Consider the following 17,207-nt stretch of genomic DNA (forward strand, 5'->3'; position numbering starts at 1 on the left):
AGAGAGACAGACAGACAGACAGACAGAGTGTGAGGGGAGGAGGGCCAGAGAGAGAGGGAGACACAGAATCAGAAGCAGGCTCCAGGCTCTGAGCTGTCAGCACAGAGCCCGATGCGGCACTAGAACCCACAAGCTGTGAGCTCATGACCTGGGTTGAATTTGGATGTTCAAGCGACTGAGCCACCAGATGCCCCAAGCATCTGACTCTTGACTTCAACTTAGGTCATGATCTCTGGTTCACCTAGTTCAAGCCCATGTAAGGCTCTGCTGAGAGCAAGGAGCCTGCTTGGGATTCTGTCTCCCTCTTTCTCTGCCCCTCCACTGCTTGCTCGCGCGTGAGCTCGTACTCTTTCTCTCTCAGAACAGATAAAAATAAACATTAAAAAAAAATCAGAATATTAAAAAAAGAAGTTGACTGTGGGAAGGGAATTACCAATGAAAAACACCAGCTAGCCACCAGATTGAACCCACCAGCCTCCAGACCTCACGAAGGGCTTCCAGTCAGCTCTGGAGCCTCACTCTTAAATATAACCAGCCCAGATGTCTCCATAAATTTCTGAGAAAAGCCTGTATCTAAGGAGAGATCCAAACAAACCGACAGAAGGAAATAGTTTTTGAGAGACAAAAAAAGGGGGCAGGAGTGGGGGAGGGGCAGAGGGAGAGGGACAGAGGATCCAAAGCGGGTTGCGTACTATCAACAGAGAGGCTGCTGTGGGGCTAGAATTCACATCAGATCATGATGTGAGCCGTAAGTCGCTTAACAACTGAGCCATCCAGGAGCCCCAGACTTTGAAGACTTTTTTTTTAAGATTTTTTTAATTTATTTTATTTTTATTAAAAATTTTTTTGATGTTTATTTACTTTTGAGAGAGAGAAAGACACAGAATCCGAAGCAGGCTCCAGGCTCTGAGTTGTCAGCACAGAGCCTGACGCAGGGCTCTAACTCACAAACTGAGATCATGACCTGAGCCAAAGTCGGGCGCTTAACCTACTGAGCCACCCAGGTGCCCCTACAGGAAGAATATTCTAACAAAATTAGAGCAAGCTGAAGGGCTTCAGCAGCTACATGGCAGGTCCATGTATTCATAAATCCAGAAGTCAAATTTGTGTGTAAAACTGTTATTTTGTTCAGTATTTTAGAGGTGCTGGAGGGTATGGAAGACTTAGTTGAATGAAAACTAAGCACATTAAAAAAAAGTTTATTCATTTATTTTGAGAGAGAAAGAGCAAGTGGAGGAGGGGCAGAGAGAGAGAGAGAGAGAGAGAGAGAGAGAGAATCCCAAGAAGGCTCCACACTGTCAACGCAGGGCCCGATGTGGGGCTTGAACCCACGAACTATGAGATCATGACCGGAACCAAAATCAGGAGTCAGACGCTCAACTGACTGAGCCACCCAGATGTCCCTTAACTAAGCACATTTTTTTAAAAAATTGTTTTATTTGGGAAAAGTCCTTCTTACAAAAGGCTGCTGCAAAATACAGACACCTCTGCAACAATTACTTGTTTTCTCTTAAAGTAAAAGAATGGCCAGGACCCAAGGAATCACAGCACTGGACAGACAAATGAGCATCTCCAAGTTATTTCAGGAAGCAGAGCAACAAGGCTCAAAGCTAAAATTTGCAATCAAGAAATTCTTCTAACAACTTAACTTTAGCTTATCCCATGGATTACCAGCCCCGTCCATCTTGAGTGGAAACGCATGACTTATTCCTACAAACCAATTATTTCGCTACAAGAAATGCCTCAGAATGTAAGTTCTGAATCACATCTATCTACCTGCAAAGCTCAGGGATGGGATGAGCCAAGTATTCACAAAAAGAAACACAAGATCCCAACGAGGAAACCACACCTGGGGACAAAAGTTTGTCCCAAAGTGCCTGGGCTGGAAAGGCTAGCAGACCAAAACCATTAAATACAACTCTGTACCCGAGCTCCGGGCTGTGTTAATGTATGGGACAAACCTCTGTGGCTAAGCCCATTTCTCTATCTATATTTATACAGACTAGAGCTAACACTAGTCTACACCACAGAGATAACTGCTTTGTCCTTTACAATCTATTTGCCCCCTGGGCTGAAACCACAAACCAAGGTTTTCCCCGAAGGCTAAGAATGCATCTATGCAGGGTAGAGAACTTCATCCCACGCTCACACTCCTGCATGCCAGGTCCAGCAGCCCCTGCGAGTCCACTTCCAACTCTGCATTTATTTTATGCCCCTGTACCTTTTCTATGTGTTTCTATGCGTTTCTACCTTTTCACAATTTGCCTGTCATGCTAAACATAGCTCAAATCACAATGCATTCGCACCTGGTTCTGGCTACCCAGTAATAAACTGTGGGTTAGAGGGTAGGAAACAGATAAAGCACGCACATGTAGATTTCACCAGACGTCTCAAATATCCACCTCGTAAGTCTGTGAGATCATGACCTGAGCCGAAGGTGGACACTTAACCGACTGAGCCACCCAGGTGCCCCACTCTATGTTTTTTTTTTTAAAGTTTACAATAATTAACTACCTGGCTCATCAAGGGCCATAGTAATAAAAGTAATGTGTATTTTTTTTTAAATTTGTGATATAATTCTATTAGGGAATGGGAAGAGAAGATGAGAGGGGCGCAAGGGTGGCTCAGTTAGTTAAGACTCCGACTTCAGCTCAGGTCACAATCTCACAGCTTGTGAGTTCGAGACACTCATTAGGCTCTGTGCTGACANCGGGGTGGCTCAGTTAGTTAAGACTCCGACTTCAGTCAGGTCACAATCTCACAGCTTGTGAGTTCGAGACACTCATTAGGCTCTGTGCTGACAGCTCAGAGCCTGGAACCTGCTTTGGATTCTGTGACTCTCTCTGCCCCTCCCCAGCTCTCTCTCTCTCTCTCTCTCTCAAAAAGAAGAGAAGATGAGGGTGTACAGATGATAATAAGTCTTCGTCTATCAATAGATAAAGTCAAGAAAAAGTCAGAAATATGGAAGTAAATCCCCAAAGAAAGAGCTGAAAAATATTAGTTACATCTAAAGAGATGGGGGTGGAGAGGCACGGGGCTACTCTTTTGTTAGGATTTTGAGATAATTATACACACACGTACATATGGTGTATAAAACTTTGATGTGTTTTTTAAATTAAGGGACAGGTTAAATTATGGATCGGACCTGTAATTCGGTGCCCTGTGGTTACTATTTGGAACAAGTGTACGTTGTCTGCAACATACTGTGTAAAAGAGTCACGGAACTGTAAGTATTTGTGTCTGGTCACCTCTGCCGGTGAGATAAGGATTAAGGCCAGAGGAACATCTTTTACACTGAGCACATTTTGTTTTTTAATACAAAACTCTACTGCATATGGTATTAAGCAAACAAATAAATAAGGAAATAGGGTCAGAAGTTCCTTTTCTAATAAGTCAAGTTAGAATGGACTTGACTGGAACTAGGTAGGATTTCCCCCCACTCCCCACAAAAAGCCTAGGGGGCTCTCTGCTGAGCAGGGAAAGTGGAGTGGTGAGCCCGCCCCTCCAGCACCTCTCTGGGCTGCTGTGCATTAGGCCCTGTCCATGCTAGACTTTAACTCCCAGGAACTGTACCCAAGGATAGGAACCACAGCAACCCAGGGACATGTTAACCTCCATGGACAAGTGGTAATCCTCGCCTACACATTTATCTATCTTCACTTGAACGTGCATCCCCAAACAGGTGTGCTGGTCTCACGTATTTGAACCCCTTTGCACCAGCGCCATGCCAAGCACTAGGCATGTAAGGAATAGTTTCCTGATCTCACTCCCAATTTAGCTGGAAAGACCTGTAAACAAACAACTAAAGTCAAGTGGGTAAAGTCTGAGAGCGTCGGCATATGTGGGGATCAGAGACTGGGGAGGGATCTATGCTGTGTGTGTGCCAGTGGGGACAGAGGGATTGAGCCCTCCATAAGCCTGGGGCACCCAGAGAAACTACCCTGTCACCCCAATTCTTCACACTCCCCAAGCGGTCTATGGACTGCGGATGGTCTAGACTAGAGAAACTGGAGTTACAGAGCAAGGGTATCCAGAAACTTGCCTCCCAGTAGGGTAGGGGGAGAATGGAGGCGGGCCTCCCCCCTTNCGCCCCTTATTTTTTTAATGTTTATTTATTTTTGAGAGAAGAGAGGTGGCGGGGAGAAGCAGAGAGAAAGGGAGACACAGCTTCTGAAGCAGGCTTGAACTCACGGACCTTGAGATCATGACCTGAGCCCAAGTCGGACGCTTAACCAACTGAGCCACCCAGGCGCCCCAAAGTGAAAGCCATTTAAACGCATCACCACATAACACATGTGGGGAAAACAAGAAGTCCAGCAGGCTGCAAGAGTTACCTGCGCTGTAGAGAGAGGGTGTGGGAACAACACACCAGGATGAACACGAGCTCCTCTTCCCACATAGGCTCGTGGTTTGACACCCAGCTCTCCCACTTGCTAGCTCCACCGACTCTGGGCAAGTTATTACTCAATCTCTCTGTGTTTCCATTTCTTCTTCTGCAGAATGGGGACAATGATGATGGTGCCTACGTCATAGGGTTATGGTGTGGAATGCAACAGAGGCTGACATGAGGTCAGCTCTAGACAAACAAATCCTAGCTATTATGACTGGCATGGTTTCAGGCGACATGATTCAGGGACCAATTATATGGTCAGAGCTGGGACAAATCAGAGGGGAAGTAAGCAACCCTGGAAAGAGACTGGGGGTGAAAGGGGTAGGGGAAGGGCACCCTGTATCGTTTTTTGGCCCACAGCAACATGCTTCGAGAACCAACACGAGCTTTGGCATGTTTGGTAACCAGTGTCATTTGGGACTTTGAAAACTTCAGATATGCGCCAAATACAAGAATGGTTATTTTTTCTCCAGGCCTGCTTTGTGGTGACAGCAGTTTCCGTGAATGTACAAAGCAGCGTGGACATGCCCCTCGGGTCGGTTTTCCTCAGCTGTAAACAACGGCATCGTACTAGGCTCATTCAAACTATTTTTAAAGCACCAACCACGTGCCAGGCTTTGTAGGTAATCTTTAGGGTCTGTTCCAGCTCTGATACACTACCATTTATTTTTAGGATCTTCTGGTTGGCCGGTGCTCAATGCGGTGCAAACAGCACGGGGCTTGGAGACACAAGTTCAGGGCTCAAACCCGGGTGCACGTGTACCAGCCCCTCAACTCTTAATGACCACTGAATTCCTCAGCTCTAAGAGGAAGGTACTGGGGCGCCTGGGTGGCTCAGTCGGTTTAAGCGTCCGATTTTGGCTCAGGTCATGATCTTATAGTCCGTGGGTTCGAGCCCCGAGTTGGGCTCTGTGCTGACAACTCAGAGCCTGGAGCCTGCTTCAGAGTCTGTGTGTCTCCCTCTCTCTGCCCCTCCCCCGCTCACTCTCTATCTCTGTCTCTCAAAATAAAATAAAGACATTAAAAAAAAAATTTTTTTAATAAGAGAGGGGTGCTAACAAAATCCACAACCTCACAGGAATAGTGTGAAGATTAAATCACTGCTCATAGCCTGACATGTCGGGTCTCAGTGCCCCAGCCCCCACTCCCCACGAGGGAGATACAGTAGCCTCAACTGGCAGACAGGAAGCTGAGGCTCGGAAAGGCTGTCCCCTCCATGGCCATCCAGGGGGCATACCCAGCCTCCAGTCCTAAACACCAATTTCTGTTTAAAACTAGCAAGGCATGGGGCGCCTGGGTGGCTTAGTCGGTTAGGCGTCCGACTTTCACTTGGGTCATGATCTCGCGGTTCGTGGGTTCGAGCCCCGCGTCGGGCTCTGTGCCGACTGCCAGCTCAGAGCCTGGAGCCTGTTTCAGTCTGTGACTCCCTCTCTCTCTGACCCTCCCCTGCTCACTCTTTCTCTCCTAGAAATAATAAATAAAAATAAATAAATAAATAAATAAATAAAAAATAAAACTAGCAAGGCAGACCAGGCTACCATGCCTCCGCCGGCACAGGCAACAGGGAACATTCCAGGGGGCTCCAGACTGTTACCTATTCTTCTGAGGGTTTGGCCAGAACAGGATGTTCCCTGAGAGAGAGAGAGACCGGCCTTGATCTCTTCTCCATTTTCCCACAGCACCCACACTTGGCTTCAAAATGGGGCTGGCCGCGACTTCTGTAAATTGAGCCCTGCTTGTTCCCCACTTTGCCCTGCGCCTCGCCTGACGAAACATTCTTCCCCTGGGCTGGCGGCGGGGGGGACGTGAGGCCTAGCCAGAGTACAAGAACGGAATTCCTAGAACTGCTGTTCCCATTCCAGTGAAAGGGAGAGCATTTCACAACATGCTTGGGGGAGGCTCAGAGGCCTGCGTTCAGATGCAAGCCAGCAGCCTGTGAGCAAAATACTCTGGGTAATTTTACATTCAGCTCTCGCCAGCAGCTCTGTGTCAACCTGGAGGCCAAGATGCAGGGTCTACCAGGGGTCTCCCACCTCAGCCACCACACCCCAGTCAGGAACTCGATGCATCGGGGTGGCTGTCTTGCTGGGCAAGTCTGTTTAGCAAGGGGAGCCACCTCGTCAGGGAGAAAATCTTGGGGAGACAACCAGAGTGTGCTTGGTCTGAGATTTTTCTTCATCTGTGGCCCTGCTAGCTCTGCAAAGAGAACCAAAATCTGGATGTTTCTTAGGGGCCAGGGATCTCATGAAGCTCCTCAAATACCAAATGAGGGCAATCAGTGAGTAACAAAGGGTCCTCTCGCTAGTTCCTCCCTTCGAGGCCCTGACATGTGAGGGAAGAGTCCACTTTATTTGAAAATTAAGCAGGAGGGACGAAGCTTTTACAGAAACGTGTAGAACAAAATAATTATTCTAAGGGCTGGCCAAGCTCCTTCCCGTTCTCTCACACACACCGCCCCCACCCAACCAAACATTTCAAAAAATTTTTTTTATGTTTTGTTTATTTTTGAGAGACAGAGAGAGACAGCATGAGCAGGAGAGGGACAGAAAGAGAGGGAGACAAAGAATCCGAAGACAGGCTCCAAGCTCCGAGCTAGCAGAGCCCAACGCAGGGCTCGAACCCACAAACTACAAGATCACAACCTGAGCCAAACCCAGACGGACACTTAACCAACTGAGCCACCCAGGTGCCCCCCAACCAAACATTTCTAAATGCTCCTGTACCAAGCAGGTTAAGGCTACCCCTGAAATTCATTACCATCTGATACGCCTCCCTTTATACAGCAACAAAAGTTGTGGTTGGAAAGAGGGGCCCTGTTTTTTGTGTGAATTGCTCCCCCACCCCCCACGTCCAAATTCATATGCTGAAGCCCCAACTTCCAGTACCTCAGTGTAACTGTATTTGGAGATAAAGTCTTTAAAGAGGTCACTAAGTTAAAATGAGGCTGTTAGGGTGGGGCCCGGATCCAATATACTGGTGTCCTTATAAGAAAGAGAGGGAGATACCACACTCACCACATAGAGTGGCAGCAAAGAGGACAGTCATCTGCAGGCCAACGAGAGGGGCTTCGGGAGAAACCAACCCTGTTGGCACTTTGGACTTCCAGCCGCCAGAATGGTGAGAAAATAAATTACTGTGTTTAAGCCACCCAGTCTTTGGTATTTTGTTATGGCAGCTTAAGCGAATTTAGATAGGCCTGCTTTCCTTTTATTCCAGAGACCAGAAGAGAGAAATCAATTTACACACATGCACTCTCTCTAAGGCAACGGACCTGGTTTAACGTCCACATTGTATGCATCACCAGGAAACCAAAGGGAGATGTGAACCCACCTTCACCTCCTGGAATTCTCACTCCTACACATTTTTGGACCGCTGGCCTCAGAACTTGACTCCATCGTACTGCCAGCACTCCAGAAAATCAAGGATGTTCAGATGCAAGTGCTGGGCAGGGCAGGCAAGCGTGAGCCCCTCTGAAGGGAGTTCCCAAAGCCTGGCTGCGTGAGGGGTAAAGAGGCAGACTGGGTAGCAGTTAGCAAGGAGAGGCATGGCACAAAGTGGAAGGTATGGCCCAGCGGCCTGGCATCACGGCCACCTGTAGTTTGCTCTGTGGAGCTGAACCTAAGGCCTCGAAAACGGAAATAGGATCGAGAACTCTGTGTTTTCGGGAAGGCATCTTCAGTTCTTAAACCAAGAGTCAATTCACAGGCTTGCGATTCTGGTCTGCTACTAACACCTGGCCTTGGCTCTGCACGGCCACACAGGCGGCTGGGCAGTTAAGTTCCCTCAAAGGACCCCTCTTTGAGGCCTGGCCCTTGGGGAAGACTGCCTGAAAATGAGGCCCCGTAACTCTTCCCATCCCTGTCCCTGGACAGGAGGCTTCTCCCATTCCAAGGCAGGTATCTCCCCTCTCCTGGAATCTGCGCTAGCCCCCTGGCTTGCTTTGACTACCAGAATACTGCATAAGTGATGTTATGTGACTTCTGAGCCTAGGCCTTCAGACGCCTTGAAAATTATCACGTAAGTAAGCCCAGGTTAGGCTCCTGAACACCAAGAGACCAAGAAGACAGAGAGAACTCCCAGCTTTCCAGGTGTCCCCAGCAATGCCCCAGATAGATAGGGAAGGGCATCTTGGGCCTTCTAGCCCCAGACAATCTAGCTGCATGCAGCCAGATGAGTGAGCTCAGGAAGATCATCAGAGACCGCCCGGCCAGCCCAGAGAATGGAGAGAAATAACAGACTTGCTGTTGTCGAAGTTACCAAGTGTTGTGATACTCGGGGCCTAGTATCTGAGCTCTCTCAATAAGCTTTCAGGGGCATGGACATTCAATTACAAGACCTTGTGTTGGCCATGTCCTGGAGCATCCAAATGACATGGGCAGGTGTGACTTCCTCCTGCCTAGCAGTGATGGTGAGTGCCAACAAGTAAATAAGGAGCATTGATCCCAGTGTCTGAGAGCCTGGCCCTGGGTAGTGACATGTTCAGTATAAGGGCCGCCTCCTTCTACTTTCTGTGCAATAGTTGGGAAAAGTAGTATTAGCAATACTGGGATGAGTGAGAAGATTCAGGGAAAGTTAGTCTCGTCCCCTGGGAGATTCCAAGGTAAGCAATTCTACCCTGCGACTGAAAGAGGAGAGAAGAGAAACTTAGATGTCTTCATTAGGCCAGCTCAGACCCAGGCCTAATGGCAAAGGACCTAGGTTACCCTGAGAATACGGTCATTTCGGGGCTCTTTTCAACTCTTCACCTTCTAAACACCAGACTCAGCACTCAGTCACTGCAATGCAAAGATGAGTAAGACTGCTGGGAAAGAACTTCCCATCTATTCAGGGAACAAACATGTAAACAGGCACATGTGATTCATCTGTCATGAATCATAACAGAGGGAGGACACTGGCGTGCCTCTAAGCCCAGAAAGCAACAGGTTTTTTGTTTGTTCGAACACGTAAAACGTAGGTGTGCAAATGAACACTCCTCATTCACAATGAGCTATCCTTTTTTCAGTCCTACTGCCCTGTCCCCTCTCTTCTTCTGCAAGGATATCAAATAAAGACCCACACAAGAGGGGGCACCTGGGTGGCTGTCAATTAAGCATCAGACTTGGACTCTGTTCATGACCTCACAGTTCATGGGTTCAAGCCCGGCACGGGGCTCTGTGCTTTGGAGTCTCTGCCCCTCCTTTGCATGGGCACGCACACACATGCTCTCTCTCTCTCTCAAAAACAAATAAACTTTAAAGACCCACACCAGAAAAGGCCTCACTGCTTGATACCAACAGATACACATGGTACCACTCTGCCTGTCTTTTTACTAAATTTGGAAATAGAGGACTTTTTTGCTCTTTCATTAAAGAAAATAAGTAAAAGATCAAATTCCTCTTTCCTTTCTTTTTAAATTTTTTAAAATGTTTATTTATTTTGAGGAAGAGAGAAAGACAAAGCATGAGCAGGGGAGGGGCAGAGAGTGAGGGAGACACAGAATCCAAAACAGGTTCCAGGCCCCGAGCTGTCAGCGCAGAGCCTGACACGGGGCTCAAACTCACAAACTGTGAGATCATGACTTGAGCTGAAGTCGGACACTCAACCAACTGAGCCACCCAGGCGTCCCTCAAACTTCTCTTTCAAATAAGGCCCGGCCATCCTTTGAGGATATTGGAAAACAAAATGTGAGCCTCAGAAGGCAACTGAAATCTCACAGCTGTGTATGCATTGCTAGAATATAAGGCCTAGCAGGCTGCCGACTCGAAGCAGGCAATTCTCACACGAGAATCATACAAGTTTTACTGGTTANTGTCTGCCTAATTACCTCATTCTACGGCTACAACTCTGATGCTCCTAATTCTATTTCAGGTGTGGCTTCATCCTCCTAAGTAGTAAGCCAAACCCTTGAGGTCAGACTGTTTTCCGGGTTCTGGATGTGGTCAATGCCTTGAAAGTGGGGAGGCTGGTGGGCATCAGAGGGAGTTTGGGGTGCTCTACACCAGGGCTCCCCGTCAAAGTCTTTAATGAGGGACATAGTGTGGAATGTTCTAAATGCCTTAAAAGGAAGCTCAGATCAATGGGAGAAGAGGGCCCGTTACATTTCCCTCACTGCCTTAATGTCCAAGTTCTTTTAACCTGTCCTTAATAATGAGACCCTAGTCGGGGCGCCTGGGTGGCTCAGTCGGTTAAGCAACTGACTTCGGCACAGGTCATGATCTCACGGTTCGTGGGTTCGAGCCCCATGTCGGGCTCTGTGCTGACAGCTCGGAGCCTGGAGCCTGCTTCAGATTCTGTGTCTCCCTCTCTCTCTGCCCCTTCCCTGTTCTTTCTCTGTCTCTCAAAAATAAACGAAAGTTAAAAATTTAAAAAAAAATGAGACCCTAGTCTCATTAGAGTTCCTGTAGACCCTGGGCAATTAGGAGACATAATCTCCTGCTGTGTGACTGCGGCCTCCGGACACTGGCTATGTTCTAGCTTCAGTGCCCAGGTCACCTCCTCCTCTTCCCAGCACTGTCTGTTCTATAGCCAAAGACCTGGGAGCTCCTCCAAGGTAAGCTTCCTGGGTAGAGGCTTTGTTTATCTAAGCCAGGGTGCCATTAACACCTGCAGCCCTACCTGCCTACCTCTGATTAACCTCAGCCAGTTCTAGGGTTTAGGTATGCTTACCAGCCAGGCAACCCTAGAGGCTTTGGGGTCGACATCCAACATGGAGTGGGGAACATGGAGGTTGATGGGAGAGGGGTGGAAGAAGGGTTCTGACCCATTCAAAGGCTCCGCGGGGCTACGGTGTCACTGGCGATTTTTAAGACTCCAGAGGCTCAACATTCATAGACAACGCCCCTTTCAACAAATTTCTCTGAAGTTTTCCAGACTTCTCACCAGGTCAGTGGTTTAGCCGGTGAAAGGTTAATGACCACGGAAAGTAAACTGGCATCTGAGGAGTCGATGGTTCAATCAACCACAGCTCCTGTTTCTCTGCAGACAAACACCGCAGTGCCATTCCCAGCAAGAGTAACCTGGGGACACTCCAAGAGCTCTTGACACCTGCAAAGAAACTAGCGTGGGCACCTGTGCAGACTCTCTCCAGCGCCTGGTTGGAGGGCTGATGCCCAACCCAACCTGAAAAGAAGTCTCCTTGGAGGGAAGCATCATTTTGCCAGACCCTGAGGTCTGAAAAGGTGAGGGAAGTCCACTAATTCCTGAGTACTCAGTGTGGTACTTAGATCAATCACTGGGCGCTGGTTAGAAGGGTAGAATCCCAGGCCCAACCGCAGGACCAACAGAATCAGAGTCTGCATTTAAATGCCATCTCCAGGTAATTCACATGTCTATTGAAGAATGAGAAACGGCAGTCAAGGCTGGAGCAAAAGGGTGCCAGAAATGACCTTTTCTTAGGTTAAGCTTCTTTGCCCTGGCAAGGAAGCAAGGTGAAGCGGGCTTTGGAGGAAGATTCCAGACCTTGGCTAACTAAGGCAGACCAGACTGGCTGACTTTGGCAAAAACAAGGTGTGTTTTTCCAGGTGACGGCCTGTGCCGGACACTCCAGACAAGAAAACTGGCTTTAGGTTCGGCGCTGCTAGCTTCCTTCCAGTTGGCCTCAGAAAACAAAGTTACACTCTGATCCCAGAGCCCCTTTCCCTCTCTCCCAACTAAAGACCTTCAAAGGCAGGGAGATTCGCTGTGGTTTACCAAAAACAAACAAAAAACCCATTTCCCAGTCCAAGGTGAGAAGTAGATCAGAGTGCCCTGTAAACAGTACCCCTGGCCATGGCTTCCAGTCCGACCTGTCCCCATGCAGCAACAAAGGGTGCAAAAAAGGGTGCCCGAGCCTTTAGGGCTGCCCCAGTGGCCCCTCTGAAAAGATCAAGCAGAGATGCACACCCTCTCTTGAAGAACCCCAAAACTGTCAGGAAAGATCCTGGCAGACACAGTATAGCACAGAGAAACAGACCAAATGGACTACAAAAAGAACTATAGCATGGAAAGAGAATTTGAGTCAAGGGTGGACACAAGGCTCGCTGAGAACTTTTCCTTGGATCATTTTTAACAGAAGAGAGAGCATTTCCCCCCTCTATATACTTGGGTACTATTTCTCGTTCAGTCTGTGAAAACGGTGTGACACTGGACAAGGGACGTGTGTTTTCGAGTTTGGGGCCTCGATGAAACAAGTGCATCTGTGATTCCTAACAGTTCTAACGTTGGATGTTTTCGATCAAACTGCCGGAGACCTCGGATCTGGCTGTGTGCTTGCTCTTGGCGGGACCGGCGCCTGAGAAAATAAGCATGTGGCCGGCGACGTCGCTGCCCCGCCCGCCCACACCTGCACCCGTGCCTCTCCACGCAGCGCCACAGTCCGCAGCGTTTTGGCGTTTTCGAGTAGTTTGGGCAGGAGCGGTGGAGGAGGGCGGAGGGGAGGGGAGAAGGGCAAAACGGGGTGAGGGCTGCGCGAGGACGGCAGGGAAGTGGTGAGCCACGAGGATTTCATCATGCAAACGGGCGGGCAGGTTTCATCAGCCCCTATGCGCTGGGGTTCCCGGGCTGGGAGGGAATGCCTGGCTCCAGAGGGCAGCCTCAGGCTGGCCCCAATCCGTGCCAGCTCAGCTTCCTCTTCCTCATACACTCGGGGAGGTCACACGGTTCCCCCTCCCCTGGGACAGAAGAACGTGTTTTCCTGCACAGTCCTGCCCGCGGCCCCAGATCCCACACTCGTTAAGTGGGCCACCTGCCACAGATGCAGGTGAGGCGCTGCTGGGGCAGGAGAGAGCCCTCAGCCCAAATCCTGCGTCAGGGGTGCTGGCTCAATGCAAAACTGGGGGTGCCTCGGGAAGGAAAAAAGGATTCTGCAAGAGTCGTTTACATCCAAAGAGAGCGTCCATCCCGTCCCCTAAAACCCCGAGGCCAGGCCTCTCCCTTACTCCCAGGCCACCCTGAGCGGACGCTATTTGCCTCAGTACGCCCCACACCCACAAGAGGCAGCACACCTCGGCATATGGCCGTTCGGGAAGCGTGCATATCCGTGTGGGTAGGGGTACTCGGCTGTCTCTCCCAGGAGGGAACGAATGGGGCAGCTTGCAGCCCGAGCTTCGGAGGACGCACTCAGAGGGCAAGCAATGGGAAGCGGCCATCTGCTCGCGACCCTCGCTGCCTCTGTGGTGCCTTTCTTTCTAGTCATCGCGCCCCTCTGCCCCGTCCAACTGGCGGCTCTCGACCCCTCCGGCTCTGCCCAGTCAGCCCTCCCGCGCCGCCCGCACCCGGAGCCCGCGCTTACCTCCCGGGGTGGTGCTGAAGAGCGTGCCGCCGGGAGTGGTGCTGTAGTCCCCGGGCGGCAGCTGCACGCCGTCGCCAAGGTCCACCCGGCGAGTGGCCGGGATGGCCCGGCTTGGGGTCTGGCTGCAGCTGCTGCCCCCGGCCATNGCGTGTCTCAGAGCTGTGCGGGGATCCTAGGAGGCCTCGCGGTTGGGGAAGGCCTGGTTTCTACCTGAGGACTTTGGGCCGAGTGGTCCCCTCATACCTCCCTGTTGCGTACTTTTAGTTCCTCCGGTGAGAAAGTGGGGGTTGATCGGTCATTCATCCCTCATCGATTTTTTGAGCCTTCATGCTGTGGTGTGAAGAAATAACCAAGAATGGGCGTTCCACGGCTCGGGGAAGGTGTGGGAGGACTGGTGAACAAATCACACTGATGGGTGATCAAAGCTAAAACTAGAGCCTGGGTGGAGCCGAGGGGTCGGACTTCGGCGGTGGTTGGGGGGCGGGGAGGAGTGGAGAGGGTGTGAGCTGGCTAAGAGGCTCCTTGTAGGGCTTTGAGTTGGGTACAGGGGCCCACACGCGGCCGCCTGACATTTAGTAGGCACTCCTTGAAAGAATGGATGAACGAGATGGGGCGCCTGGGTGGCTTAGTCGGTTAAGCATCCGACTTTCGCTTGGGTCATGATCTCACGGTTCGTGGGTTCGAGCCCCGCGTCGGGCTCTGTGCTGACTGCCAGCTCAGAGCCTGGAGCCTGTTTCATCTGTGACTCCCTCTCTCTCTCTGACCCTCCCCTGCTTACGCTGTCTCTCTCTCTCTCTCTCCTAGAAATAAAAAAAAAAACTAAAAAAAAAAAAAAAAGAATGGATGAACGAGCGAATGAGTCTTCAAGGACTTCTCCAAGTGGGGACAGAAAAATGCTAGGAGGAACAGAAAAGCCTGCTGTGTGAGAGAACAGTTTCTGTCACTGTGGCCACATCATGCAAGGGGAGAGGAGACAGGAGAACACTTTAAAACAGAAATTGGGGCCGGGGGCGCCTGGGTGGAACAGTCGGTTAAGTGTCCCACCTTGGCTCAGGTCATGATCTCATGGCTTGCGAGTTCGAGTCCAGCGTCCAGCTCTGTGCTGACAGCTCAGAGCCTGCAGCTGGCTTCAGATTTCCGCCTCTCTCCTTCTCTCTCTCTTCCCCTCCCCCACTAGCGCTCTGTCTCTTTCAAATATAAATAAACTTTAGAAAATTTTTTTAAAAAGAGAGAAATTGGGGCCGGATGGCGAGGAGTTTTTTTTTTAAACTTTTTTTTTAACGTTTATTTGTTTTTGAGAGACAGAGAGAGGCATAGCATGAGCGGGAGGTGGGCAGAGAGAGGGAGACACAGAATCTGAAACAGGCTCCAGGCTCTGAGCTGTCAGCACAGAGCCTGATGTGGGGCTCAACTCACGGACCCACGAGATCGTGACCTGAGCCGAAGTCAGAGGCTTAACCGACTGAGTCACCCAGGCGCCCCTGTGATGGGTTTTTAAAATCATGCCAAGGTGTTCAGACTTTGTCCCACGAGGGTAGGAGATATCATAGATCTTTCAAACTGGGGAGTGACAGAATTAGGGTTGGGATTTTGTTGGTTGGTTTGTTTCAGAAAGATGACTGGCTGGCTATGGGTTTGAGAAGGGACGGCAGGAAGGGTCAGGCCCCAGATAGGAAGACTGGCTGGGTTTGGGCACTCTTGAGCTAAACTCTAGGCCTACACTGCCTGCTGTGGGGGACATTGGCCTCCTGTGCCTATGGAGCAATTGAAATATGGCCAGTCCATATTTACATGTGTAAAATACATAGAGTTCAAGGACTTAGCATGAAAAACATTTGAGATATCTCAATAATTTATGTTGATTACATGTTGAAATATTTTGAATAGATTGGAATAAGTAAAACATTAAAATTAATTTACCTGTTTCTTTTTACTTGTTTGGTGGAACTATAAGAAATTACATGTACAGGGGCTCCTGAGTGGCTCATTCGATTTAGCGTCCGACTTCAGCTCAGGTCATGATCTTGAGGTCCGTGGGTTTGAGCCCCGCGTTGGGCTCTGTGCTGACAGCTCAGAGCCTGGAGCCTGTTTCAGAGTCTGTGTCTGCCTCTTTCTCTGCCTCTAAAAATAAAATAAAGACTAAAAAAAAAAAAGAAAGAAATTACATGTATAAGAGCTCCTGAGTGGCTCAGTCAGTTAAGCATCTGACTTTGGCTCAGGTCATGATCTCACAGGTTCGTGGGCTCGAGCCCCATGTGGGGCTCTGTGCTGACAACTCAGAGCCTGGAGCCTGCTTCGGATTCTGTGTCTCCTTCTCTCTGTCCCTCCCCCACATGTATGTATATATTTCTATTGAATAGTGCTGCTCCAGAATGAGGCAGTAGTGAAGGCAATTCTAAAGTTCTTCTAGGAAATTTCTTCCTGGGAAACTAAGCAATCATCACATTTTAGCTCTGGCCTTTACATTATAAGTCATCCAGGACAACATTTACCTCCATCTTACTTACTTAATCTTTCTTCAGTCATTCATTCAGGCCATAATTTGCACTGGTCATGAGGAAAAAGCTAATAAGGAAAGAGAAACCTTTCATTGACATTTAGGTCAAAAAGAAATCCCAAAATAATTCCATAATTCTTATAATTTTAAGCTCAGTTGTTGTTGTTTTTTTTTAAAGTCTCCTGGCCAGAGATTAAAAACTAAAAGTATCTGGAAGAGGAAATGGAATATGTCTTTCAAATGATCCTATATATATATTTTCTTCAGTTGAGGTTTTTACAAATTGACCTAAAAAGTGCTAACATTCTGTGGCAAAATCTTCTAGTTCTAGTATTTAGAGCTCTCCACACCTTTAAAAAAAAATTTACCACATACTTCTTTTAAATGCAAAAACCAGAGTGTCGGAGAAGAACAGGGGTTTGCCCAAGATCACTCAGCGATGAAAGACCTGAGGGAAAACTAGATGGCCCAGAGTCCCCCCACGCCCACACACACCCCTTCCAGGCCTGCCCTGTGTCACCACACTAGAAGCAAAGTGGCCCAACCTCTTGCCTTGGGAAGATCTGTTCTGAAAGGGGGTTTGCTTGGTTGCCTTCCTGAATGTGCGTACTTGGTTACAGCTGAACTTCCAGGGAAGGAACCTGCTTAGCTCAACCCTTGCAGTGATCTGTGCACACAAGTTGGAGAAGTTTCCATCCCATCTTGCTCTACTTGGATCTATAGGCAAGGAGGGACAAGGGACCGATTTTATCACTGTAAGTAAGTGGAATTTCTCTGGGTAGCCAACCAGGCACAGAGGTCTAGTCCTTAAGCAAGCACTGGCCCCTCCCAGTGTTTGTCTCAACTCATCTCTGCCGAGCTGGACCAGTGTGGGGTTAGCAGCACCAAGACAGGGTCCCCAGGAGCGGCTGCCTGGGAAGAAGGTAGTGGGAGCCAAGAGAGTGACAAATGCATTCAGAGTCTCTGAATCACACTACAATAGAGGCTGTTTAGGAAGCCCCTCAGGTTAGGGAATCCATTCCTAACGTACTTGGTGCTGAAAATGTTCCCCATTCACCACTGGGAGTCCTTTG

General features: G+C 49.2%; 1 protein-coding gene across 1 annotated transcript in view; it reads right to left on the reverse strand.

The window, feature by feature from the left end:
* EIF4EBP1 (eukaryotic translation initiation factor 4E binding protein 1) overlaps window positions 1-13,782 on the reverse strand; it is a 23,379-nt gene extending 9,597 nt beyond the window's left edge. Inside the window, exon 1 of the mRNA XM_077769544.1 lies at window positions 13,638-13,782. Within this exon, the coding sequence (XP_077625670.1) occupies window positions 13,638-13,782 (145 nt within the window). The remainder of the gene's footprint in view (window positions 1-13,637) is intronic.
* Between the last annotated feature and the right edge of the window lie 3,425 nt (window positions 13,783-17,207).

Source organism: Crocuta crocuta, unplaced genomic scaffold, assembly GCF_008692635.1.
Source record: "Crocuta crocuta isolate KB4526 unplaced genomic scaffold, BGI_CrCroc_1.0 scaffold698, whole genome shotgun sequence".
NCBI classification, from domain to species: domain Eukaryota; kingdom Metazoa; phylum Chordata; class Mammalia; order Carnivora; family Hyaenidae; genus Crocuta; species Crocuta crocuta.